This window comes from Gobio gobio, assembly GCF_949357685.1.
Source record: "Gobio gobio genome assembly, chromosome: 3".
In the NCBI taxonomy this organism is placed as follows: domain Eukaryota; kingdom Metazoa; phylum Chordata; class Actinopteri; order Cypriniformes; family Gobionidae; genus Gobio; species Gobio gobio.
Window position 1 is genome coordinate 63,699,080 of NC_137099.1, and position 24,288 is coordinate 63,723,367.

At 38.0% G+C, this 24,288-nt stretch overlaps 2 protein-coding genes across 2 annotated transcripts in view; both read right to left on the minus strand.

The window, feature by feature from the left end:
- Positions 1 to 11,485, minus strand: part of LOC307123004 (B-cell receptor CD22-like) — a gene marked incomplete at its 5' end in the record, with an annotated part of 35,625 nt that extends 24,140 nt beyond the window's left edge. The window contains 2 exons of the mRNA XM_079811372.1: positions 10,733 to 11,086; positions 11,431 to 11,485. Of these exons, the coding sequence (XP_079667498.1) occupies positions 10,733 to 11,086; positions 11,431 to 11,485 (409 nt within the window). The remainder of the gene's footprint in view (positions 1 to 10,732; positions 11,087 to 11,430) is intronic.
- LOC307123382 (B-cell receptor CD22-like) lies at positions 3,110 to 10,653 on the minus strand (the record flags this gene model as incomplete). The annotated part of the gene is made up of 4 exons (XM_079811905.1): positions 3,110 to 3,169; positions 4,136 to 4,476; positions 4,572 to 4,838; positions 10,386 to 10,653. The coding sequence occupies 4 exons, from the start codon at positions 10,651 to 10,653 to the stop codon at positions 3,110 to 3,112; spliced, it is 936 nt and encodes a 311-aa protein (XP_079668031.1).
- Positions 11,486 to 24,288: the final 12,803 nt, after the last annotated feature.

A 24,288-nucleotide genomic window follows, 5' to 3' on the forward strand; every position in this document is an offset into this window, starting at 1 on the left:
TTGTTCCTTGGGGAACACAACATATAACTGTACCATTAAAGGTACACATTTGGTCCTTAGGGTACAATTATACCATTGTTTTCCTCTACTTAGAGCAGTCCTAGAGAGTCACTGTCCTGCAGAGTTTGACTCCAACCCTGAAATACATCTATAGAAGCTCTTATTGAGAATTAACAGATGTTTAGATGTTGATGTTTTATTGAACATGTTGGTCACCATTATGGTGATCACTGTTTCATTTAGTTGGGCAGTTTGACTCTTGGCTTTTTATTTGAGTTTGTGGTTTTTGTTACAGTGTTAACAAAACACAATCTGTTCAAATCAAAATAAGCCATAAACAAAAACTGTCATGAAGAAAAATGTTTAGGAGGGAAAAGTTTAGATGCACACAGATATCAAGAATCAGCATATTAATCTCAACAATGGTGACATACTTAATGCTGCAATGCATGCTGGGAGCCATTAGTTGTATACTGTGGTGGCTTAGTAGTGTTGGAACTAAACTCTGCAGGAAATCAACTCTCTAGGACCGAACTTACCTACCCCTGACTTAGAGGTACAAAAATTCACCCTTAAGGGTCCCACCCTAGTGACGGCCACTTGTACCTTAAAATATACAATTTCTGGACCCACTTTATATTAGGTGGCCTTAACTACTATGTACTAACATTTTAATTAATAATTTGATACAATGCACTTATTGTGTACATACATGTTTTTACATTGTACTTACATTTTAAAAATACCTGCATGTAATTACATTTGTAATTCATTTCTGTAGTTGCATTTGTAATTACACAGTTGACACTTCCCTTACACCTAACCCTACCCTTAAACTTACCCACAACACCACACCTGTCCCTAACTTTACCCGTATCCCACCTCAATATCAGCAAAAGTGTTTTGTAATACAATTTGAACACAGTAAGTACATCTTACATATTTTTTTTTTATGTAAGTACATAGTACTTAAGGCCACCTAATATAAAGTGGGGCCCAATTTCTTGTTCAGACTCTTTTTTGAGAGTGTGAGCACAGAGAAACCAGTCATCTAGATATGGTAGAATTCAGAATCCCTTGGCCCACAGGGAAAACAGGGCAGCCTTCATACATCTTGTAAACACACAAGGGGCTAGGGAGAGTCCAAATGGTAGAACTCTGAACTGGTAATTCTTGTTCTTAAAATTGATGTGTAAAGAAACTTCCTGTGATGCATGGTAATCAGAACATGGAAATATGCATCTGTTAGGTTGACACTTTCTGCCATTGACCGAAGAACATTGATCACGCGTACAATGTGAAACGGGAGCTTCTCTGAGAACCTGTTGAGTCTCCTCCAATTTCTCTAAGATATCTAAAATGTCTCTCTTTGGAACCAGAAAATATGTAGAGTAAAACCCCTCTCTGAACTATGGGGTGAACCTCCTCTCTTCTTCAACAAGGAACACATTTCTTGAGAGAGCTGCAGAACAAATCGGATCTACCACAGCGGTTGGAATGCAACCCGAAAACTTGTATAACCTTTGCACAATGTCGCCAATTCCCAGGGATCTGACACTGTGCTCTCAGTAAATCAGATGATGTGTCATAAAACATCCGACCACCGGCCCTAGTATCTCAGGCCTTGAAGATTCTGCCTTTTGAAATTGTGAGGGAATGCTGACATGGACCCCTTTGGAGAACAAAGTTCTTTTGGCAAAAGGTGCCCAGCCAAATTACTGCCACTATAGATTTCTTCTTAGCCTGAGGAGCACCAGCAGCTGCTGAGGTGTGGTGCTTTTGAGCTCTGCTTGCAAAATCAGATTGCCACTTGCATTCCAGTTGCGGTCTACTCCCACCAAACACAACTGTCTATCCACCATAGGCAGTGTCTGTAAGAGCTTCCTTCAGATGTTGAACACCCAGGCATGATGGGCAAAGATCATGCCCATTATCAGGAAGAAGCTCAATAGGACAGAACTTGCACTTTAGTGGGAAGGCAGTAGAAATGTAATAAGAGCAATCAGCCTTTTGAACTGCAAAAATTAGAAAACCTCAAAACAAGCAAAATTACAATAAATCCTCTTAACTCTGGATGAACCATGAGGAAGAGAGAAAATAGAGAGTTCTGTCTCCAAATTCAAATAATTTGACAAACACCCACAGTTAAGACCATCGGGCAGAGAGTATAAGTGAAAATACAATGCAAAATAGACTTTCTGTTTTGCAAAATTCGGACTTGGCCAGTTTAATATGAACTTTAAAGCACAGATTCGAAACAGAATGTTGACTCTGTACCTTTTTTATCATTTAATGTTTTATTTGAAAAGAATAAAAAGAAAAATCTGTCACATCGACCCTTTAATAACATAAATAAAATGTACAACATATTATTGAAACAACTCATTTATTTATTACACTTTGACTGTTTCTTCATGTCACACATGAATATAATCCATTACTTTCTACAGGACCTTTGAGAAACATAACTTCACTGATGAATGATCATTTTCATTACATTACATTTACATTTAATAATTTAGCAGATGTTTTTATCCAAAGCCACTTACAAATGAGGAGAACAATTGAAGCAATTAGACCAACAAGAGGGTAACAGTGTACAAGTGCTGTAACAAGTCTAGTCTAGCACAGAACAGATTAGATAGATTTTTGTTTTAAAATCAGAAAAACAACAACGAATAGAATAGAATAGGTAAGTGCTAGTATTAATCGGTCAGGTGCTGGCGAAAAAGATGTGTCTTTAGATGATTTTTGAGATCGACAGGTTCCACCAGCAGGGAACAGTTCAGGAAAAGGTAATTTTACATTTATACATTTTCATTGGTGGTTGGATGTGGGCGTGTCCAGTGATGCAACAAAAGCTGAGAAAAGTTTCACTTGTGCTTCATTTTACTGTGGTTTCTTGCAGTGGCTACAACAGAAATACACAGGTCTGTATTTTTTTTAAGCATATGAAACAACACTACAAATAGTACAAATAAATGGAGTTATCTCAATTTTTCTCAACAGAAAGAAAAGGCTGTTTATTATCTATTGACTAGTAGATTGACTACTGAGAACATAATCTAATCTTTATTGATTGTCTTGAGAAGACCTGAGGATCTCCCGCTTACAGATTCTCATATTCAGAAGAGCCCGACTGGAGAACAGCAGGTCTGGGATGGACAGTCTATGGGGAAACACATTGATTATTTATTAGCTGCACAAACTCTTTTATGCATGGGTAGTTGATGATATTTCACTCACTGTGAGTGTGTCGTACAGGTCAGGTGATCTGGACTTGAGCTCAAGAGCTGTATATGTTCTTGCACTGGGAACATCGTTCTACAGGGATAAATATATTACACACACACACACACATCTCTGCATGGATGAAAAAGCTAATTTTCAATCTTTTGTTGATTTTATTTTGTGATTCTTTGCTCATCTCACCTCATACTCATGTATTGCAGATTTTCTGGTCATCATTTTCCTCTGACTGTCAAAAAGGAAAACATTTTCATATATAATGATTAAAGGGTTAGTTCACCCAAAAATGAAAATTCTGTCATTAATTACTTACCCTCATGTCGTTGGACACTCGTAAGACCTCCGTTCATCTTCGGAACACAAATGAAGTGTCAGTATTTTAGTTGAAATCCGAAGGCTCAGAAAGGCCTCCATTGGCATAGACATGTGCTGGTACACGGTAATCCGATATACAGTATAACAATAATGAACATGCACAATGTTGTTACCGTGGGTACTTCAAAATACCGTGAATAATTATTTATTATGAATTATTTCGATTTCTTAAAATGCCGTTTAAGAATACTTTCCCCATCAACTGTTTAAAATGAACAACACGTCAAAGAGGAATGTGCACTGATGTCAACAAATATGGGGTGGGGGGCTTCATGTGTTCTGAAGATGAACTGAGGTCTTACGGGTGTCGAACGACATGAGGGTAAGTAATTAATAATAGAATTAAAATATTTGGGTGAACTAACCCTTTTATCAAATATCTGTATGCATTAGTTTGAAAGTAGTAGTTTGATATGTATATATTGTATTTACATAATATATAGTATGATGATGAAGATGATGATGAAGAATAATCCTCCAGATGCCGCTGTGATCACAATCACATTCCTACCAGCACCATGTTGAACTGAAAGAGGAAGATCCTCATGATTAACTCTCCAAACTGATGAATGATGTGAAGACACAGGAGTGTGTTAATAAAAGCCTCACCTGTGACAGTTACAGCGTCTGATCTCTGAGATCCATGTTGATTGTGAGCCTGACAGTAGAAGCGTCCACTCTGTAGTGCACTGAAACTCTGTCCAGATCCTACAGCTGAGGTTTCATTCTCCTTAAACCAGCTGAAGTTCAGAGCAGGAGGGTTTGAATCACTGCTGCAGCTCAGAGTCACTGAATCTCCCTCTACTATTACACCAGATGGACTGATGGACACGGAGATGCTCCTGGGTGGGTCTAACACAGAAAAAATGAAAGTGTATATTAATGTTTTGTGATTGTAAATCCATTAATTTGATAGTTACCACAGTTACTGAACCATCATAACTCACACATGACGTTTAGAGTCACAGCATCAGAGTATTTCTCTCCATGTTCATTGATGGACTTGCACTTGTATTCTCCACTGTCATCAGAGCTGATCTTTGAGATGCTGTAGATTCTTCCAGATCTTACAATCGTTCCTCCTTTAAACCAGCTGAAGTTCAGAGCAGGAGGGTTTGAATCACTGCTGCAGCTCAGAGTCACTGAATCTCCCTCCACTATTACACCAGATGGACTGATGGACACTGAGACACTCTCGGGATTCACTGGAGGATCTACAGGAGAAATAGCAAGACTCTAAATGCAAAATAAGAATATGAAAAACATGGACATCCAAGTGGATTATGTCAAAATGTTCAATGGACTTGTTGCTTGGAATTGAGTAGCTAACATTCAGCCAATCACACATAAGAGTTATGAGGCCAATCATCTCTCATACACATCTCTGATCTCTCTGGAGGATCTACAGGTGAAATGTTTCAAATATAATTTTTCACCACCAGCTTTTCTCTGAAAACCTCCAGCTGTCAGGGAAAAGTTGAAGCTTTTATATGAATATGTGAAGAAACTTTGAAGATGCACTCTCAGAAAAAAAAGTTACAGTAGAGGTAAAGTTGTATTCCTTGGGGAACAAAACGTATAACTGCACCTTTAAAGGTACACAATTGGTCCTTAGGGTACAGTTATACCATTGTTTTCCTCTACTTAGAGCAGGGGTAGACAAGTTCAGTCCTAGAGAGTCACTGCCCTGCAGAGCTTGACTCCAACCCTGAAAGACATCTACAGAAGCTCCTATTGAGAATTAACAGAGGTTTAGATGTTGATGATTTATTGAAAATATTTGGTCACCATTATGGCGACCAAGTGTTTGCTTTAGTTGGGCAATTTGACTATTGGCTTTTTATGCAAGTTTGTGTTACAATGTAAACAAAACACATAATTTGTTCAAATCAAAAGAAACCATAAACAAAAATTGTCATGAAGAAAAATGTTTGACTAAACTCATCACTGACTAAAAATATTAAATAATATTCACCAACAATACTTTCTTGCCACAGGTCAGGCATTCTGAATTTAGATTTTTAAATACATTCTAGAAGGAAAAAGTTCAGATGCACACAGATGTCAAGAATCAGCATATGAATCTCAACAATGGTGACATACTTAATGCTGCAATGCATGCTGGGAGCCATGAGTGATGGCTTAAGGGTACCACCCCAGTGATGGCCACTTGTACCTTAAAAGGTACACTTTTGTACTCTTTTTTTTTTTTTTTTGAGTGCGGTGATAGGTCGCCTGATCACCTGAATTAGTTTACTCACACGTTTAGCTTCATATGCTTGATGAATATTTAATTTCAAAGCAATCCTTCCCCTCAAAGCTTTCCTTTAGATGTTGGGACATGAATGCAGGGATTTGCTCCCATTCAGAGACACAAGAGCAACAGTGAAGAGATTTGTTTCAGTTCATCCTAAATGCAGTGGTGGAATGTAACAAAGTACAAATACTTTGTTACTTTACTTAAGTACATTTTTCTCGTATCTGTACTTTACTTAAGTAGAATCAATAGTGCATACTTTTTACTTTTACTTCATTACATTTTGCAGCAATTATTATACTTCTACTCTACTACATTTCTACAACGTTTCGTTACATTTTCTGATCAGTTTCAGGGCTCGACATTAACGCTTGTCCTCTTGTAATGAACTGACGGCAGTTGCGATGTTGAGGCTCGCGCAGCCTCATGAGGAGAAATTGAAACAAATAAGCGCCGCTCACACAGAGAAACTCAGTCACATAATGCAGTCACGATTCAAAATGTGGAGTTTTTATATTTAAAACATACAATACAGTTCAAAACATCAAACGACCATGAGTACTGTTTTCCTGAATGCCATCATGACTGAAAATGTGTCACTGATTTCATATGACACTGACAGTTCCATAAACAATTAATTAACAAGAAGTTACTTACATTTTAGATGCAATATATTGACTGTTTTTGTTCTATTTCAGCGAAAATAGTTCTAAATGAAGCAGCAACAGAGCGTTACTGAATGATTCAGTGTTTTTAATGAATCGGTTGAATCAAAGATTCAGTGACCTGTTCATAAATGACTGCCTCATTCTTAAACAAATCAGCCGTTTGAATGAATCGACTCAATGATTCACTCATTAATACCTGCCGCACCTGGCGGCCATCTTGTCACATGCTCACTCATAACGCTAGGTGTGTTGGACATCGGCTGCGGCTGGATGCAACTGATCGGCGAGAGTAGCCGCGTGCAGGCGGGGAGGAGCTGCAAACGGAGACGTGAAGTAGGGTGACCACCATCAAACAAACCAAATTTGGGACAATTACTAAGTTTTTGTGGGACAATGTGGGACATGTTCCCACTGAGCAAAGTTATGTCCAAAAGACGTCTTTTCAATGTCTTTGCCCCTAGAGGCGTACGTTGAAAAGACGTCCACTGAGGAGCCAGAATGAAAGTTTTTATGACGTCTGTTTTTGACGTGTTCTGCACGTTCTATATAGACGTTCATGGAACCTCAAGGTTAAAAACTAGTTCAAATGTGCTCATTGTGGACATATTTTTCATTTGTAATTGCAAAGCAACTCCAACTGTTTTAGTGTTGGTGGGTTACCAACACTAAAACATAACCTGAAACTGTTGTATAATCTTAAATCCAGCATCACTGAGCCCAAAGGCAGCAGGCATCATGCAGATAACTATTTTTGAAACAGTTCTGACCAAGTGCAACTAAAATCCAACTAAATAAATAATGAAACAAATAAAACATAAAACAACATGAAATTAGTTAATATTATATATTAATTTATATACAGCACTATCCATTCGTTTTCTGACAGGGAACACATGGAACGAATCACCGCTCCACATTTTGATTGACAGCCGTCACAACCTACTAGTGACCGTGTTTACTCCTTTATTTTCAACCATTGGATATGATTTAAAAAATGGCTGTTGTATTTGTGTAAGGCGGGATGTTACTTCTGACAAAGCGCTGTTAAATATAGGTGAAAAACGATGCCACAAAAATAATAAATAAAATGCTTTCTTAAAAAGGCAAAAGAACGCATACATTTTCAGCATCTGCTAAGGATAGCGTTGGACGGAGTTTTGCAATGTTTCTGAGATGGTAGAAAGATGTTTTGCAGAGGTTTTTGATATGGGCTTCAAAGCTGAGTTGTGGATCAAATCTTACACCAAGATTGGGGACAGTTGTGGAGAGGGGAACGTCATGACCAGAGAGTGTTATACCAGTTATGGAGGAAGACTGGGTTTGATGTGGAGTGCCAACAAGAATTGCCTCAGTTTAAGAGCTGTTTAACTGGAGGAAGTTGTGCTTCATCCACGTCCTTAACTCCTCCAGACAGGCGGTGAGTGTTGAAGACGGAGATGTTGTTGTTGAAATGGAGGTGTGTGTTTCTGATTTCATGTACAGTTGTGTGTCATCAGCATAGCATATTGTATTCAACGCCATTCCTAGTGGTATAAAAACTCTCCTGAGAGGAGAGCAAACCTATAATCCTATGTCTTTGTACAACACTTCTGTTTCAATTGAAGGAATTTTGATCACTGATGACAAATTCAATAACCATTTTGTTCGTAATCTTATGAACAGAAAATCTATTCCAGCATCATCTTTCAAATGGATGGCGTTATACAATATTAATTGGAGAGTGGTCTGGTCTCTTCCACACAAATATTTATTAACAAATAGAATAAAAGAAATTACATATAAAATATTACATAGATGTTACCCCCTGTAATAGTGTACTCAGTAAGTATATCCAAAACATAGACGATAAATGCACTTTCTGTGATGATGAAGAGACAATTGTACATCTTTTTTGTGAATGTGTTTGTGTTAAAGCTTTTTGGAATGAGTTCTCTCAGAAAAAACAAATGACAAAATATGTATTAACACCTTTAGTATTATTTTTCTTTATCATAATCCAAAATCTCATATTCAGTACATTGTTAATCTGTTTATGATTCTTGGTAAATTTTTTATTCACAAATGCAAATTTTTGGGTAAAATCCCGTTATTGTCTATTTTTCTAGTAGACTATAATTCCTATGTTCTGTCTTTGATGGGCATAAAAAATGAAAAATCTTTGAAAAGCAAAATATTGCTTTCAATGTTTAACCTTGTATAATTTTTTTTCTTTCCTCTGGCACTTTATTTTGTTTATATACTTTTTGTGATCTTTTTTTTTTTATTGTTCCTGTTGTTATGTATTTGTTACATTTTCATTTGTGGCATTAAAAAAAAAAAAAACACGAAACACACGTGATCGCTGTCATGCGGTGATTCTGGCCAATCGTGGGACGGCTGTGTCGTCATTAGAGCCCCTGCAGCCTCGAGCAGCTGCTCTGGAGAAACTGCAGCGGCTGTATTCGCCGGCTGCTCTCGAATCGCTCTCGCGGCACTTTGTTGACATACGTCACTGTCACGTGGCGTCGGCGCTGCCTCAAGTCGGACAAAATTTCTAACCGGCATGAACTGCTTCAAGTCAGCCGCCGATCAGTCTGCGCATCGCTGGGTGAAGTCGAACAAGCCTATTGTTTTCATGGTGCTTGCACTTTTTAAATAACCAGAACTTGCTCAATTTTCAACCGATTTTCAAACTGTTTGGTTTGTTATAAACGTCAGAGATGTAGTTATGACACTGCATACTTATGAAAAAATATTAATAATTTGTTCAAGCATCCATAATTATAGCCACGTTAATAACGTTTGTAAGAAACCAAACCATTTGTAAATCCGTCAAGATTTCAGTGAGATAAGAGTATTTGTGTTCAGATCACTCGCCTTACATCAGGAGCCACAGAGCCCTGCCTGTGACAAGATGGCCGCCGGTGATGACGTTAGAGACTCCGCCGTAAGACATCGAGCCTTTATTATGTATATCTATGCCTGCCGCCACCTACTGGCAGTTTAGTTTCATGTTAAAAAATTATTTCCAACATTTCTTATTTGTATTCAAAAAAATATATTTAAAACAATCTCATAACATCATTTAATTAAGTTGTAATTTTTCAGTGTAAATTATTTAATTTGATTGGTAACAGCCCTATATTGTCTTATTCCAATTTAATGTATTGATATAATTTAAGAATATAAAGGGAAAGCTGAAGCATATCCAATATTTAATAAGATTAGGAGAAAAATGCCCTTTATAAAAGGTAAAAATATCATAAATATGCAGATTTAAATACGTCAAAGCTGTTTATTGAACACTACAGTGAGAATATTGCTTCAGAATAATGATATTTAACTCTGCAGATCACCCTGATAACCAGAATTGTAAGTCAGAATGTAAACTGGGCCACAAATGGTAAGCACAATTACATTAACCCAAAAAAATGCCTTTTTTTAATTATTAGAATAGACATTAAGAGAATAAATTGTTATGCAAGTACTTTTACTTTTAATACTTAAAGTACATTTAAAATCAGGTACTTTTTACTTAAGTAGGGTTGTCATTGTGGTACTTCTACTTTTACTTAAGTACTGAGATTCAGAACTTCCTCCACCACTGCCTAAATGTGTTCAGTGGCATTCAGATCTGGGCTTTATGAAATCAAGTTCTTCCACACCAAACTCAAATGTTGGTATTGTCATGCTGAAAAAGTACACATTCTTCTACTAAAGTGATTGTGTCATACCCATTAATTACAAGGGCTACATGTATGTTTGCCCGTGTTAGTTTATATCACTGGAACCTTCTTAATTTGGAAAAAAAACTTAAAAGAAAAAAAATGCATACACTATATAAAATTCATACTCACACATGACATTGAGATGAACATCAGGAGAGATGTGATGGTGTCCGTGTACAGCACAGCTATATCTGCCTGCATCCTCTCTTCTGACTGGCTCGAGGAAGAGTTCGTTACTGACTTTACTCTTAGTTGTTATCATCTCTGAGTTTCTGTACCAGATGAATGTTGCTCTGTCAGTCAGAGTGCAGCTGCTTTTACATGTCAGACGGACTGAATCTCCCTCTGTCACTCTCTCAGGAGACTCCACCTGAAGATCTGAACACAACACACACATTATATCTAGTGCTGCTGTCATACACTGATTATTATTCAACATAATGCACAGAACAAGAGATAAACCTCACCAAACTCACCTGTGACATTAAGAGTTACTCCTGAAGAGCCAATCCATTTTCCTTCTGTTATATTGGTTGTGAATCTGAAATAGTACTTGTGTGAATCCTTCAGTGTCACATGACTCAGTCTGACGGTGCAGTTCTTCTGTTTATTTCCCAGATACTGAAGCCTCTGACTGTATTCAGGGTCCTTAGACAGATCTGGAAACTTGTCATCATCTTTTTCCAATGTTTTTGTCCAGAACACTTTCCTGATCTGATGTCCTGTAGGGTATTTATAAATGCAGCTCATTATCACTGTTGAGTCCTTTAGTGCACAGATGTGTGAAGGACTGTATCTCACACCCCAATCACCCAACTGGCTACAAACTCCTGAAACACGAATTAAAGGGATAGTTCACTGACCCCTCATGTTCATCATATTAGGTTACTTTGTAGAACACATGAAATGTAAAACATTAACACAATCATTATTGATGCACATATTCATGTTGTACATTAATTGCATTGTGAGAATAATATAAACATGTAACTGAAGGATTTTTTTTTTTAATTATTATTTGGGTTTGACTGAATATTATTATTATTATACTATAATTGTGAAAGGGGTTTTAACAGGTTGTTCAGTGACTGCTGTTGAAGACCTGCGATTTGAAAGAAAGACTTTGAGAAATGACTAAAGAAGATTAAAATATTCTCCATCAGGAGCAACTCACCGTGAATCATGAGCAGAAACACCAGAGGAAGAGGCGGAGCCATTATCAGTGACATCACTGCTAGAACTAGAATAGAGTAACACACACAATGATCATTATAATACATCATTAGATATAAAACATTTCCATAAATCATTTTTCATTGAGAATATTTCCTATTGAATAGGTCAGTGGTTTCTACAACAGTATTAACTGGCAACCGTTCTGGTGAGTGTCTCCAGAGATAAACAGGCAGAACATGTTTCTTAATCTTTCATGACTCCTGCCCACACAAGCAAATTTAGACAGTTTCATCTCAATGGCATTTATGATATCTAATATTCAGTTTTCACTGCATGAAAAGTGGGATTTTCGTCAGTATGTGGCACTGTAGATTGCCGTGAAACTTCAGGTTTACGACTGTGCACGGCAATTTGCAGGCAACACCGAAAACTGCCGTAAATTGTCGGAAATTGACGTGGGCCTTGCTTGGCAGTTTTCCCCCCATGACCCCCCCTCCCCTTAATTCTAGGGGAGGCTTTATCATGTAAATGAACATGCTGTGAGCTACACAAATGCAAATCAGAGTAGCAGCAGGGGGAGTTTTATCTAGGTTCTGAATTTTTTAAACTAAAACATTTTAAGTTAAATGTACTCGTTTTAGTTCACATTACTACATTTTTAGGGCAACCAGTTTGCTCCAATTTTTTAAGTAGATTCAACTTGTCCGAGCTCACAGTGTAGATTAATTACTCTGTATGTCATTAGCAATAACCAATGTTATGTACAAAAAAAAAGACACACAAAATAATTTATTTCAAAAATGTTAATTGTTTTAACAGAGTTTTAATCATGCTCAAAATGTGCATTCTATGCAAATAACATCAAACAACATTTCATGGCTTTCCATAATTGTGCGATTACATCACAGTTTACTAGAGCTCAAATACTGTGCATTGTGTGGATAAATCCAATCATTTTTTCTCCCAAACTCCATTTTTGAAATAGCGCTTTCTGTGGTCAAAATACTGTGTATGACACAGTTCAGTGTTGCAATGTTCACAGAAGCGCCAAGGTCGTTTCTTCAGTCTTGGGACTTCCATCTTTCAACTGACAGCACACCGTGTTGATATCACACAGAGTTTCATATGCACACCTCGCTTGTTAATATCATAGGTATGCGAGCCAGTGTTGCCAACTCTCGCAAGACAAATAAGCAACCGCAGCTTCAAAAACAAGCCCAAAACAAGCCCAATATTATATTATTTATTAATTATATTTATTTATGATCAATTCTTTTTTATCAATAAATGAGCCTGCAACATATTAAACTGAAGCCTCTCGGAGTTTGAAAAGCAGAAACAGAAGTGATTTTCATTTGACAAAAAATCATCAAATTGCAATAAAGGGCACACAATAGCTGTGAACAGAAGAGGTTTGGAGATGGAAAAAGAGAAAAAGTGAAGGCCAATTATGGTAACTCATAGTCGGAGTTCGTGCACACATATTAGGAGCAGTGAGTAGTGAACACACACTGCAAACTGTGAAAAAGACAAGCCCTGCATCTCAATGTGCACACTATCTGCCCTAAATAGTATTGAAAATTACTAATGTCACATACTATTTAGGACGGATAGTATGCACATTGTGACACAGGCAAGGAGCGCTGCAATATAGCCACATATTTATAATAAAATACATTTGAACCATACCTACTGTTATTATTAGTTTTTTATAATAGCCTGTAATTTTAAATACATGATAAAAATTAAATTAGGTGCCTCTCCTCCCTGTTTCCTCTCCATCTCTGTACAACTGTGCTGGTGGCATTGTTTGTAAAAATTTATACATCTATTTACGTCTACTAACTATCATTACGTGCATTTATAACATCACATGCCTGCACGTTGAACGCAATTTTTCTTCAGTGAGGGGGAGAAGGAGGCGGGATGTATGAGGATGGATTACTACAGCACTTGTATCGTTGCACTGAATGGCTATAAGCTGTGATAAGACTGTGTCAGGCAATGTATTGGACAAAACAGCGACCATAAATGTAAAGAAACGAAGTTGCTTATTATATTTTCCTAACAAGCAACCACATTTTTTTATTTAAGCCCAAAAAACCGCAACCCGCGACTCGTGATTTTTTAACGCGGCTTGCCAAAAAAATAAGCCCAAAGTCGCATGTTAAATGCGAGCACGTTGATGCGAGCACGTCTCGCGAGATCTTCCTTATAACAATGACCTCGCATGTGATTGGAGGAGCCCGACGAGTTTCTCGCCCTCGTCCAATCACGTGCGAGGTCATGGCCATGACACGTACAAGACGAGCTTTAAACAGACGTGTTTTGGAGGGGTTACTTTTACATTTCCTGTGTTTTTGCTGCTTTGCTTTTTCGTGATCAATAATGACAGGACGCCGTCTCGCCTTCAGCTCCCCTTCAACTCCTCTGCATGGATGCGACCAAATTTTTCGACTAATTTTCAGGAGGCTGTCTGGCGTCTTCACAACTCTGAGGCAAACTGCAGGCGCTATGAACCAGAGCATGGGTAATGTAACGTTATGATTTAAAGAATATGCTTTTATTCTGCTGTATAAGGACATGGATGCGTTAATAGATCCGAGCTTAAAACTGCACATTTTGTTTTCACAGACTATCCCCGCCTCATAATGAAGCCGTGAGCTCTTATTTGCTTGGAGCGATTTCCGCGAGTCCAGATTTAACCACTGATATATGTGCTCTAATGTTTTTCTCATTCCTTGTTTAATTTTACCGTGACTGTTTTTATTAATACCAGTCTCATGTAATTGTTTTCCAGCTGCCTGTAAGACGTATTATGAATCGATACGCCGGAGCTTCAGATACAAACAACCTGAACTTAAATCGCAGGCGGAGTTTAGCTCGGAGTCGATCGATAAGAAAAGGGGTAAGATTTATTATATTAGATCCGTTGTCAATGTGAGTATTTTTCAGGTTGCTTATTGTCTTTATGGATTGTATTACAGTTGCTGGAAGCGAGAGTGTGCTGGATGAGGTGGACATTTGGAAGTCCGCGACCATTGAACTCATATCTGATGAGGAAGACGGCTTTGTTCACGGGGTGTCTGGATGGATTGTTCGACCACCGCCCACTCACAGCCTGGAGCTCTCCGAACTCTGTGCCACTGTGCAATCCAGATTAGAGGCGATACCGAAATACAGGGCAACTCACCATATACGCCTGTGTTTCCCGAATGTGTTGGGCACTTCTTTTTGACGTTTTTGGAGGACAACATAAGAGACATTACTGCTGCACTGTACATAGTTGTGTGTTTAACAATAAAGCTCTTTCTTTGAATAAACAGCTGTGTTTATAAATGAAGCTCTTTCTTTGAATAAACGGCACGGTCCGGGCAAATGTTCCCATATATTCCTTGATGGTATGAATAGTGTAGTTCATAGCACAATAACATTATTATAAAACATAAATTATTACAACATAAATTATATATTTATTATTATTGGGGTTTACATTTATAATGAGCCAGGGTGACCAATGATGATTGGTTTGCAGTGATCTGCCAACCAATCACAAGGGATTTTTCTTGTTTAAAAGTAGTGGCTTCAGCCAATACTGAGTGAGTAAATTCAAGTCTGGCCGTTGACTCTCTGGTTTCGCTGCTATTCATATGCTAATTAGAGGCGTCGCACCTCCGCGCGGTCTCTCAGCGGGGGGCTCTCCACCTACGTCATGGTTCATTTACGACAATTTGTGGCACAGACGAACGCGACGTTCGCTGCCTCTAAATTGCCGAAAACTGCCGAAAATTAGGGAGATTTCAGAGAGTCTACAGGCGTTTACGAGGTCGAAAATCCCACTTTTCATGCAGTGTTTGGAGTTCACTCCCTATTTCCTTAAAGGTCCCATGGCATGGCATTTTTCTATTATTTTATAATGTTTCCTGAGGTGTACTTATATTTTTAGTATGATTTTTACATCATAAAATGTCATAATTTAGAAATAAAAGGCATTTTTTCTATACTGATGTTTGCCCTCTGGCTGAATGCCCTGTTTCAAGGGCGTGTCTGGTGTGAAACGCCCACTGTTGTGATTGGCTGACATCTTTGCATTTGAAATGAGCGGAGGGGGCGTGGTTTAACAAGGTCTACGAGGCACGAGCTGCTGCCAGAGAGACGGATGGACCTGAGTTCACTTCACATCAGTTCTCAGCACATCTCAGTTCAGTGAACTGTTGTAGTTACTAGAATATACTTCAGGTTATAAGTTTATTTCTAGTCGGAGGGACTGTCAATCATGTCAGAAAGTTAGTAATTCTACTTAATCAGCGCTGACTGGAGACGCGAACCCTTTAGAATGATTCAGTCCAATTTGGTGAACTGATTCGGTTCACTAAAAAGAACCGGTTCAAAAGAATGATTAGTTCGCGAACCGGACATCACTAATGTACCAGAGACGGAGCGTTGCTAACAAAGTTATTTATAGTAACTACTGAGTTATGAGAGCGCTGTCTGTCAGCGCGAGTTTATTGTATTTGTATCTGAGAGTTCGGAATAAACACGAGTCCCAGTCACACCGAGTCCGTCTTCATCCTTATTACCATCTTTGTAACACACGGAATGTACCATTACAGCTGAAGAGATGAACGAGTTACGAGTAAGTGTTGATTATAGCATTATTTTTTGATATTTTCCTATCATATGAAAAGCGTCAGTGACGCGCATTGAGTACACAGCGCAAACAAAGACACAACAGCAGTAATCAAATGTAATCCAGTTTATTGTGGGGAAAGCTGGCTAGCCGGATACCCTCACGCTTACCCCGCTTCTGCTTAATCTCGCGCCGTGTTTGGTGCCTCCGCTGTGGGCCAGATGCAGTACTGGGGGTCGGGGATGTTGAAGGCCGACCGGTCAGTGCAGCCCGAGCTTCGGCGTGCGTGGGGTTTAACTCTAATGATGTTACTCTGCTGATGTTGAGCAGAAACGACTGTAAGCACATTTTAGAACAGATAGACGCGACGAGGACGTACAAAAACACTGACTCACAAGCTAGAAAACACGAAAACACCGTTCTGTCGGGAGAGAGAGAAGCTGCAGTATGTGCACGAATAATAAATAATTAGCTACACATCAGAAATCACTGATCACAGATCAGAAGGAACAGGATTGTAAGAATGGATTTCACCTGGAAATGAACTCACAAGATCTAAGGTGCAATAAGACAATAAAACTCCACTCATCTGAATAGGAGATCTACAAGAGAAAACAGGACACCACCTGTTTCAACCTTATCTCCTCTCCCTGCTGAGGCCTGACCTTTTTCACCCTCTCTTTCTCAGGGCTTAGACAATCATGCGACCATTTGGGCACGAGAAAAGTTCCACCAAAAGCTGCATAAATATTTGGGTGCTGAATGTTTATTGTTCTTTTGTTCTGGGTGAGTATTTAAGGGGAATTGACAAACCGCTCAAGGAAGCATCTGTAATCAGAACTTCCCACACTGTTGCGGTGTGTCTCTACTGCCAGGTATGACTCTTTGAAACTATTTTGATACTATTTTCATACTATTAATTGGTAATTATGAATTGTCTTCTATGCTGATCAGTTGTGTATGTTGGATTTTTAAATTCCTTTATTTGATCTTTTGCCTGGCTAAATAAACATTAATTTTGATTTATCTTGTATTCTTCTGAAATCATTATTTTATTCATGTCCATGCGGGGTTTTGTAGGAGTTACCGCAGATCTCTCTGCCAGGGCAGGTCATACTGGGAACTCCATAGCGGGAGCATTGAGCCATGCATGAGGGAAAACCTGATTTCTGACCTGCCACTGTTATTACAAGTTGCAGTTTCCGTGACTATCACTAAAATTACATGTTTTGTTATGAGTAAACATGTGTGACTCACTTAGAGGTAAGATAGTTCACCCTGCAATCCTCTGTAATATCAGAACTGACTAATCTGTGACCGTTAGAGCAAGCGAAATCCGGACGCTTAGCCTATTTGCGACTCCGTGTCCCATGGAGGATATTAATATTTGAAAATAAGTGATACTAAGAAAATCAATGATCTAAAGCAAATCGCAACTAATCTTAAAATCAGCTGATAAACTCTAAACGTAAAACGTTTTATGGAGTCACATGAAATTGGAGTCAGATTAACTTATATATATATGGAGTCAGATTTGAGGAAATGGATCTTCACATTTTAATGAATTAAAGTGATTTTTACAGAAGCGCCAGAAAAGACATACACGCAGAAGTCCTTCGACCAGCTGCTGGATTTCGTCATTGAGCGAGTGGGTGGACTTTACAGGATCAGAAGGAACTGAAAAAAGACTTCTGTTTTCATTTGTACATCCAAACACTGAGCAACTGGCATGCCTCGCTCGTTTAAAAGCCATGATCTCTCGAGGACAAACAAATATAGTGCTCGCTTGGGCGTGCCAAAATCTCTGGGCGGAGGAAAGGGTGGTAACCGTTCCTGTTTTGACGTCTTAACAGGAGACTTCAGGATTCTCAAAGGCAGAGAAATACAGCCAGAACTCGGTTTACACCGATCAACATTTCTATCCACTTGGGGACAATATTCAGGCTAGGGGAACTCATATTAATGTTGAAAAACCTCATAAAATGAAAATTTCATGCCATGGGACCTTTAATAGGAAGGGTTAATGTTAATACTAAGATTATTTTTATCGGTAACACTTTATAATAACTACACGCAATGAAGCATTAGTTAAACATTAGTAAATAGTTAATTCATCATTTATAAAGCATTAATAGACATTACTAAGCAGTTTATAAATACAGCTATACATGCTTTATTCTTGATTTATAAGTATATTTATAATGTGTTTAATAATTGTATTTTCATACTTTATAAATGAGCAATTTATCATTTCTAAATTAAGTATTACATTATTTACAAACCAATTATTTAGTTGTCAGTGGTTCATCAGATAATTTAATTTAGAAAGTGTAAGTAAAGGATTAATAAACTATTTAAATGTACATTTATACATCTTATTACTTAGACATATAGTAATAGTTACTCAGTGTGTTAATACATGCTTTATTAACATGTGTTCCTACTGTAATTCATGATTAATTCAGGTAGTTATAAAACATTTACTAGTTGTCAGTGAACTATTTTGTGAGCTCATCTAAAGTGAAGACGATTTATGCCTCATAAAGCTTTTACAGAGGAGATTTAAATGCTCAGTTTTCTTCTGCACTGTTGTTCTCTAATGTTTTAAAGTTAGTACTGTTTTGACATTAAGTTACTATAGTTGTACAGTCTCCATTTTTGCCTTTTGAAATACATATTTATATGTGCTATATTCCTCTGTGTTGTGTTTGTTTCCTTTTTTCTGTTCAGAAGAGAACTGAGCCTTTAAATCTCCTCTGTAAAAGCTTTACAAGTCATAAATAGTCCTCACTTTAGATGAGCTCACATAAATAGTTCACTGACAACTAGTAAATGTTTTATAACCACCTGAATTACAGTAGGAATACATGTTAATAAAGCATTTATTAACACACTGAGTAACTATTATGTATAAACTATATGTCTAAATAATAAGATGTATAAATGTACATTTAAATAGTTTATTAATCCTTTACTTACACTTTCTAAATTATCTGATGAACCACTGACAACTCCTAAATAACTGGTTTGTAAATATTGTAATATTTAATTTAGAAATTATAAATTGCTCATTTATAAATTATGAAAATACAATTATTAAACACAGTATAGATATGCTTATAAATCAAGAATAAAGCATTTATAGCTGTATTTATAAACTGCTTAGTAATGTCTATTAATGCTTTATAAATGATGAATTAACTATTTACTAATGCTTAACTAATGTGTAACGATCCAGTGACCCACTGAAGGCAAGTTGTAGTAGTGAACCCAAATGCAGCCTTTATTATAACCAAACGTGAACAGGACACACTAAAACATAACCAAGAACATGATAAACTTAAAACATGAACAAGGAACAATGAACATGAACCAACACCAAAACACCCTGTGACATAATGCTTCATAGCGTGTAGTTATTATAAAGTGTTACCTTTTTATCTACTTTAAAGTTGTTTTCTTTTTCAAAGCATCCCAAGATTTTTACCCAAGATTTTTTAAAGCAACTGAATTTAATCTGGATTCAATCATTATTCCTTTCTTGTGGGATTATAAAACCCATAGAATAAGTAAAGCTCACCTGTGTACGTTTGCCTCCTTTAGTCAGTTGCAGGCACAATACGGTTTGCATACAAATATTTGCAGCTCAGGGATTATGTGAGATAGCACTTGCCTTGTCTTGATGAGGCTTCTTCTGCTAAGATTGATGAACTCTTAGGGCTAGAAAATGGGGTTAGTCACTGGATTTCTCAACTATATTACTCAGTATTACACCGATGAGATCACAGTGGGAGCAGGAAGTGAGGGGAGAACATTAGTGACGAGCTATGGGTTAATGCATTAGATTATATTCATAAATTATATTCATAAAAAATAAAGCTGAATATAATTTTTTCAGATGTTTCCCCAATATGTGATAAACGTCAGTCAGAGAAAGCCATTAGTTCATTCCGTTCTGGATCAGTAGGCCTATTTCTCAAATTCTGTCAGAAATGTTACATGCTGAATTAGAGCCTGATCCACTTGTGGTGATATTTGGAATATCAGATAACCTCACTTTTGTCTTATGGGTTTATTATTGCAAAAAAAAACTAATTCTAAAGTTTTGGAAGAACACCAAAGTCCCTACTGTTAAATTGTGCTTGGATGACATGGTAAGGTTATTTCCTCCTGGAAGCATTTTCTGAAGAATTATTGAGCAAGACACTCAATATAGAGTAAGGCTGAATTTCTATACTTAGACCGCAGACAGACAAGTTATATTTTGACATCCTTGAGAGACTTTTTGCCTTCAGTTTATTGGCGAAAATGAAGAGCAACAGGAAGTGGTGGACAGTAGAGGTGGCAGTGACAGGAAATGACCTCATCCAGAATCAGCTCACCCACACACAAGTGCCAGCCTGTAATGAAGAGCTCATGCACGGCACACAGACTCAATGTACGTCACCGATCAAAAGTATTTCATAGCGAATGTTGCTTAATACAAAGCCCCTAAAACAACATGGTGATTGAAAAAGTATGAGATGCGAGGTAAAATTATATAGAGACAGTGAGGTACGCATTGTGATAGAATTGATAGTCATCCCAATGAACGTGATGGACTGTGCAGGAGACAGAGAGCTCTGTTCACTGAGAGACCACATGGTCCAGCAGCAGCTGTGTATCGTCATCTTGATTTGCAATCCCTTGGCTCACAGTAGAGGTGGCAGAGACAGGAAATGACCTAATCCAGAATCAGTTCACCCACACACAAGCGCCAGCCTGTAATGAAGAGCTCATGCACGGCCCACGGACAGTGTCTCAATTACGTCACCGATCAAAAGTACTTCTCAGCTAATGTTGCTTAATACAAAGCCCCTAAAACAACATGGTGATTGACAAAGAAAAAGATGAGATAGGAGGTAAAATTATATAGAGACAGTGAGGTACGCATTGTGATAGAATTGATAGTCATCCCAATGAACGTGATGGACTGTGCAGTAGACTGAGAGCTCTTTACCCCGTTCACTTAGAGACCATGAGGTCCAGCAGCAGCTGTGTATCGTCATCTAGATCAGACCCGATCCTGACCTCCCTGGGGACCTAAGCAAAATTCTGCTAAGGGGTCCTCCTACCTGACCTGTGTGCTATAAACCATTTGCCATTGCCACACAGTCACACATGACACCTCAGTGCTCCCAATATAATCCGCCCTCCTTTAAACAAAACAGTCAAAGAAGTCTTTCAGTCAAAGAATAAGTACAACAATACAAAACAGAATGAGTTTCTAACAAACAACATTTATTGAATAGAGTATTGTCTATAGAATATTAAAATAACAAGCAAATATTATTAAGTAAGTGAATATTAACGTAAACATAAATAAGAAAAAAATTACAAAAATTAACCCTGAGCTTTGGCTTTTGGGATTAACTTTGTTTCCCTCTACAGCCTGGGAATTTTCAGCATCAGTATGGGCACCACCAGTCTATTTGGACTGTCTAGAAGAAACTGAGAAAGAATATCACATAGTTAGTTGAGCAGTCATTTACACAAATGCATTTCTGCCATACAATCTTACATGTTACTTAGTGTGTAAACATTTGAAGAATGTTTGAATTAAAATCTTACCATCAAAATATTCCCTTTTCTGCACTTTCCTGAGGCAAAATCATTGATGATGTCATCATAGGACAAGTGTTTTCCCACATTATGATTTATGCTCATGATGGCCAATCCACTCATTGCATGTTCCTGTGACATGGAAGACCTCAGGTAGGTTTTGATGAGCTTTAATTTTGAAAAGCTCCTCTCTGACGATGCTACTGTTACAGGCAGGGTGACTGCAATTCTTAAGGCTATCCCTAATAAATATCCCTATCCCTACTATTAGGATAGAGTTCTTCCAGATTTTTCTCACAGAGAAAGGAAAGCAGCTCATCTGCAGTCATCTTATCTGATGAAATTCTGAATCTCGTGTGCCAGATCCATTACATTGATGTCACAGTCATCTCTGAAGGTAAGAGTGTTTTGAACTTCCATGCAGTGAGCCTTTATAGATTCACTAGACATCTGTGAGGCAGTGCTGAAGTTTAGCAGCACTCCATATTTGGATTTCACCTAGTTGAGTGTTTCAAATCTCTCATCCATGGATGTCACAGCAGAGTCGACCACAATGTTAAAGAAGTTGACTTTCAAGATTTTTCAGTGTATCAGTCCCTGGTTCATCAGGAGCCTCATAGCTGAAATGCCTCTTGCTGTTTATCAGTCTCTTCTCTTTCAGAACAGCCTCCACATTCATCTCTTCACAAATGCTTATGGCTGTTGTCTGGGCCTCAGATAATCCAGTTTCCCGGTATGTAGTGAGGGAGGCCTTTGCATTTGTGATTAAATTCACTGCGATATCCAACTGCATTGAGGTGGATTGGAGGAGCTTGTTCACCTTGTTTGTAATAGTCAGTATCTCACACCATACGACACAGCAAATTAAGAAACGGTAGGACCCAACTTCCTCTGCAAGTGCTTGTGCCTACACTTTGGCCACAGGATCATTGATCTTCTGCCTGGCTTCCAGTAATGCCTCCCGAACCTCAGAAGCCTGATACCTAATGGCATGAACGCTTTTGAGCCTACTCTCCCATCTTGTGTCACTCCATGACTTGATGGTTATGTTCACGTGATTCTTTAAAACACTCCATCTTTGTGTGCCAGCTGAAAAGAAGGTGAAGAGCTTCTGCACATGCCCAAAAAACCCTACTGCATCTTTTGAAGATTTGGCAGCCTCTGCAATTACAAGGTTTAGAGTAAGTGCTCCACATGGGACAAACATGGCTCTGGGATTTCTTTTGAGCAGTCTGGCTTGTACTCTTTGGTTCTTGCCTTTCATGTTGGCCCCATTATCAAAAGCTTGCCCTCTGCAATCTTCAAATGAAGATCCATCCATTATGTGTGTGCTGGCCAAAGTAATAAGCATGTGTCTCTCCATCTTTAATTTTGCTGAGATGGTTTTCCATAATGGGGTCAAATCTTGCCAGTAATTCAACCTCTTTTAGGAAGTTTCCATTATCTGGTTGGAAGAGTTTTTCTGATGAACCCCTGAACACTAGGTTTCGTTCAGCCAGAGACTGTGTTATTAAAAGTGTAAGGACATCCCGCCATCTCTTTCTTTCAGCCTCATAAATGATCATTTGTATCTGGTCAAGAGTCTGTCCCCGACTCCAGTTAACCCCTTAACCGGATTGAGGGCGCATTCGTCCTCAAGCTTTATTTGTTTAAATTAGCTCAAAGGACTGTCAGATGTAAGTAATTACCATGACAATCTATACATCATTTAAAAGATCTAAGAGTCAAGCTTCCATTTTTTACCTCTGTTTTATTCTCAAAGTCTTATAGTGAGAGTAATTTGTTAATATGTGTCAGGAGTTATGAATATGAAAACCGCGTCGGTACCGTTTGATTGTAATATGAGCCTCAGCTGATCTCATTCATAAAAAAAACTCCTCTATTCTCCTCACGAAGACTCGCGACAAATCAACATCCCTCAGGGCTTTTAGTTCAAAAGTGTGCAGATGAGGAGAAATATTGATAGATTCTCATATGTCTGTGTCAAATTTCTAAACAGAGGAGTATTTTTTATTCAATACTTCCTCAAAATGCGCAGATGTAGCCTATTCATGAGCGACGGAGTCTCTTATGTGTTGTTTTCAATTCATACTGGCAGCCGGAGGGCGCTCTGTGCACATGTAGTCCATATATGGTACAGACAGACGAAGAAGAACCATGTGCCATAATAGAAGTCCATAATAAAAGCTTCCTGAGATTGCGAAACATGCAAATAGAGACATTTGAAGATAATAAACACACAATCGCGATGATGTATGGTTTGTCTGTGTTCTTTATACCATGTTGGGTGTATTCATAATAGATTATATTTATAATGCAATGCTATTCGACATAGCTTTTATCAATATGCAGAATATTGTAAAATTATATATTTTCTGTCTGATTTTTTGATCCGAAGCCAAATGAGACCACAGAAGGTTATTTAAAACATCCCACTTGTGATATAAAGTAATTTTGGAGAACAAACATGGTTTTAATCTTTATTGTATTTTGATTGTGTGCTAAGCTAACATGCTAGCTAGCCAATGCACCTGCCAGCTGGGCAAATATGTTATTTTTATTAATAATTTTGAATAGACTGAAATGAAAAACCAACTGAAATGTTTCTATTGTCAACAACAGCAT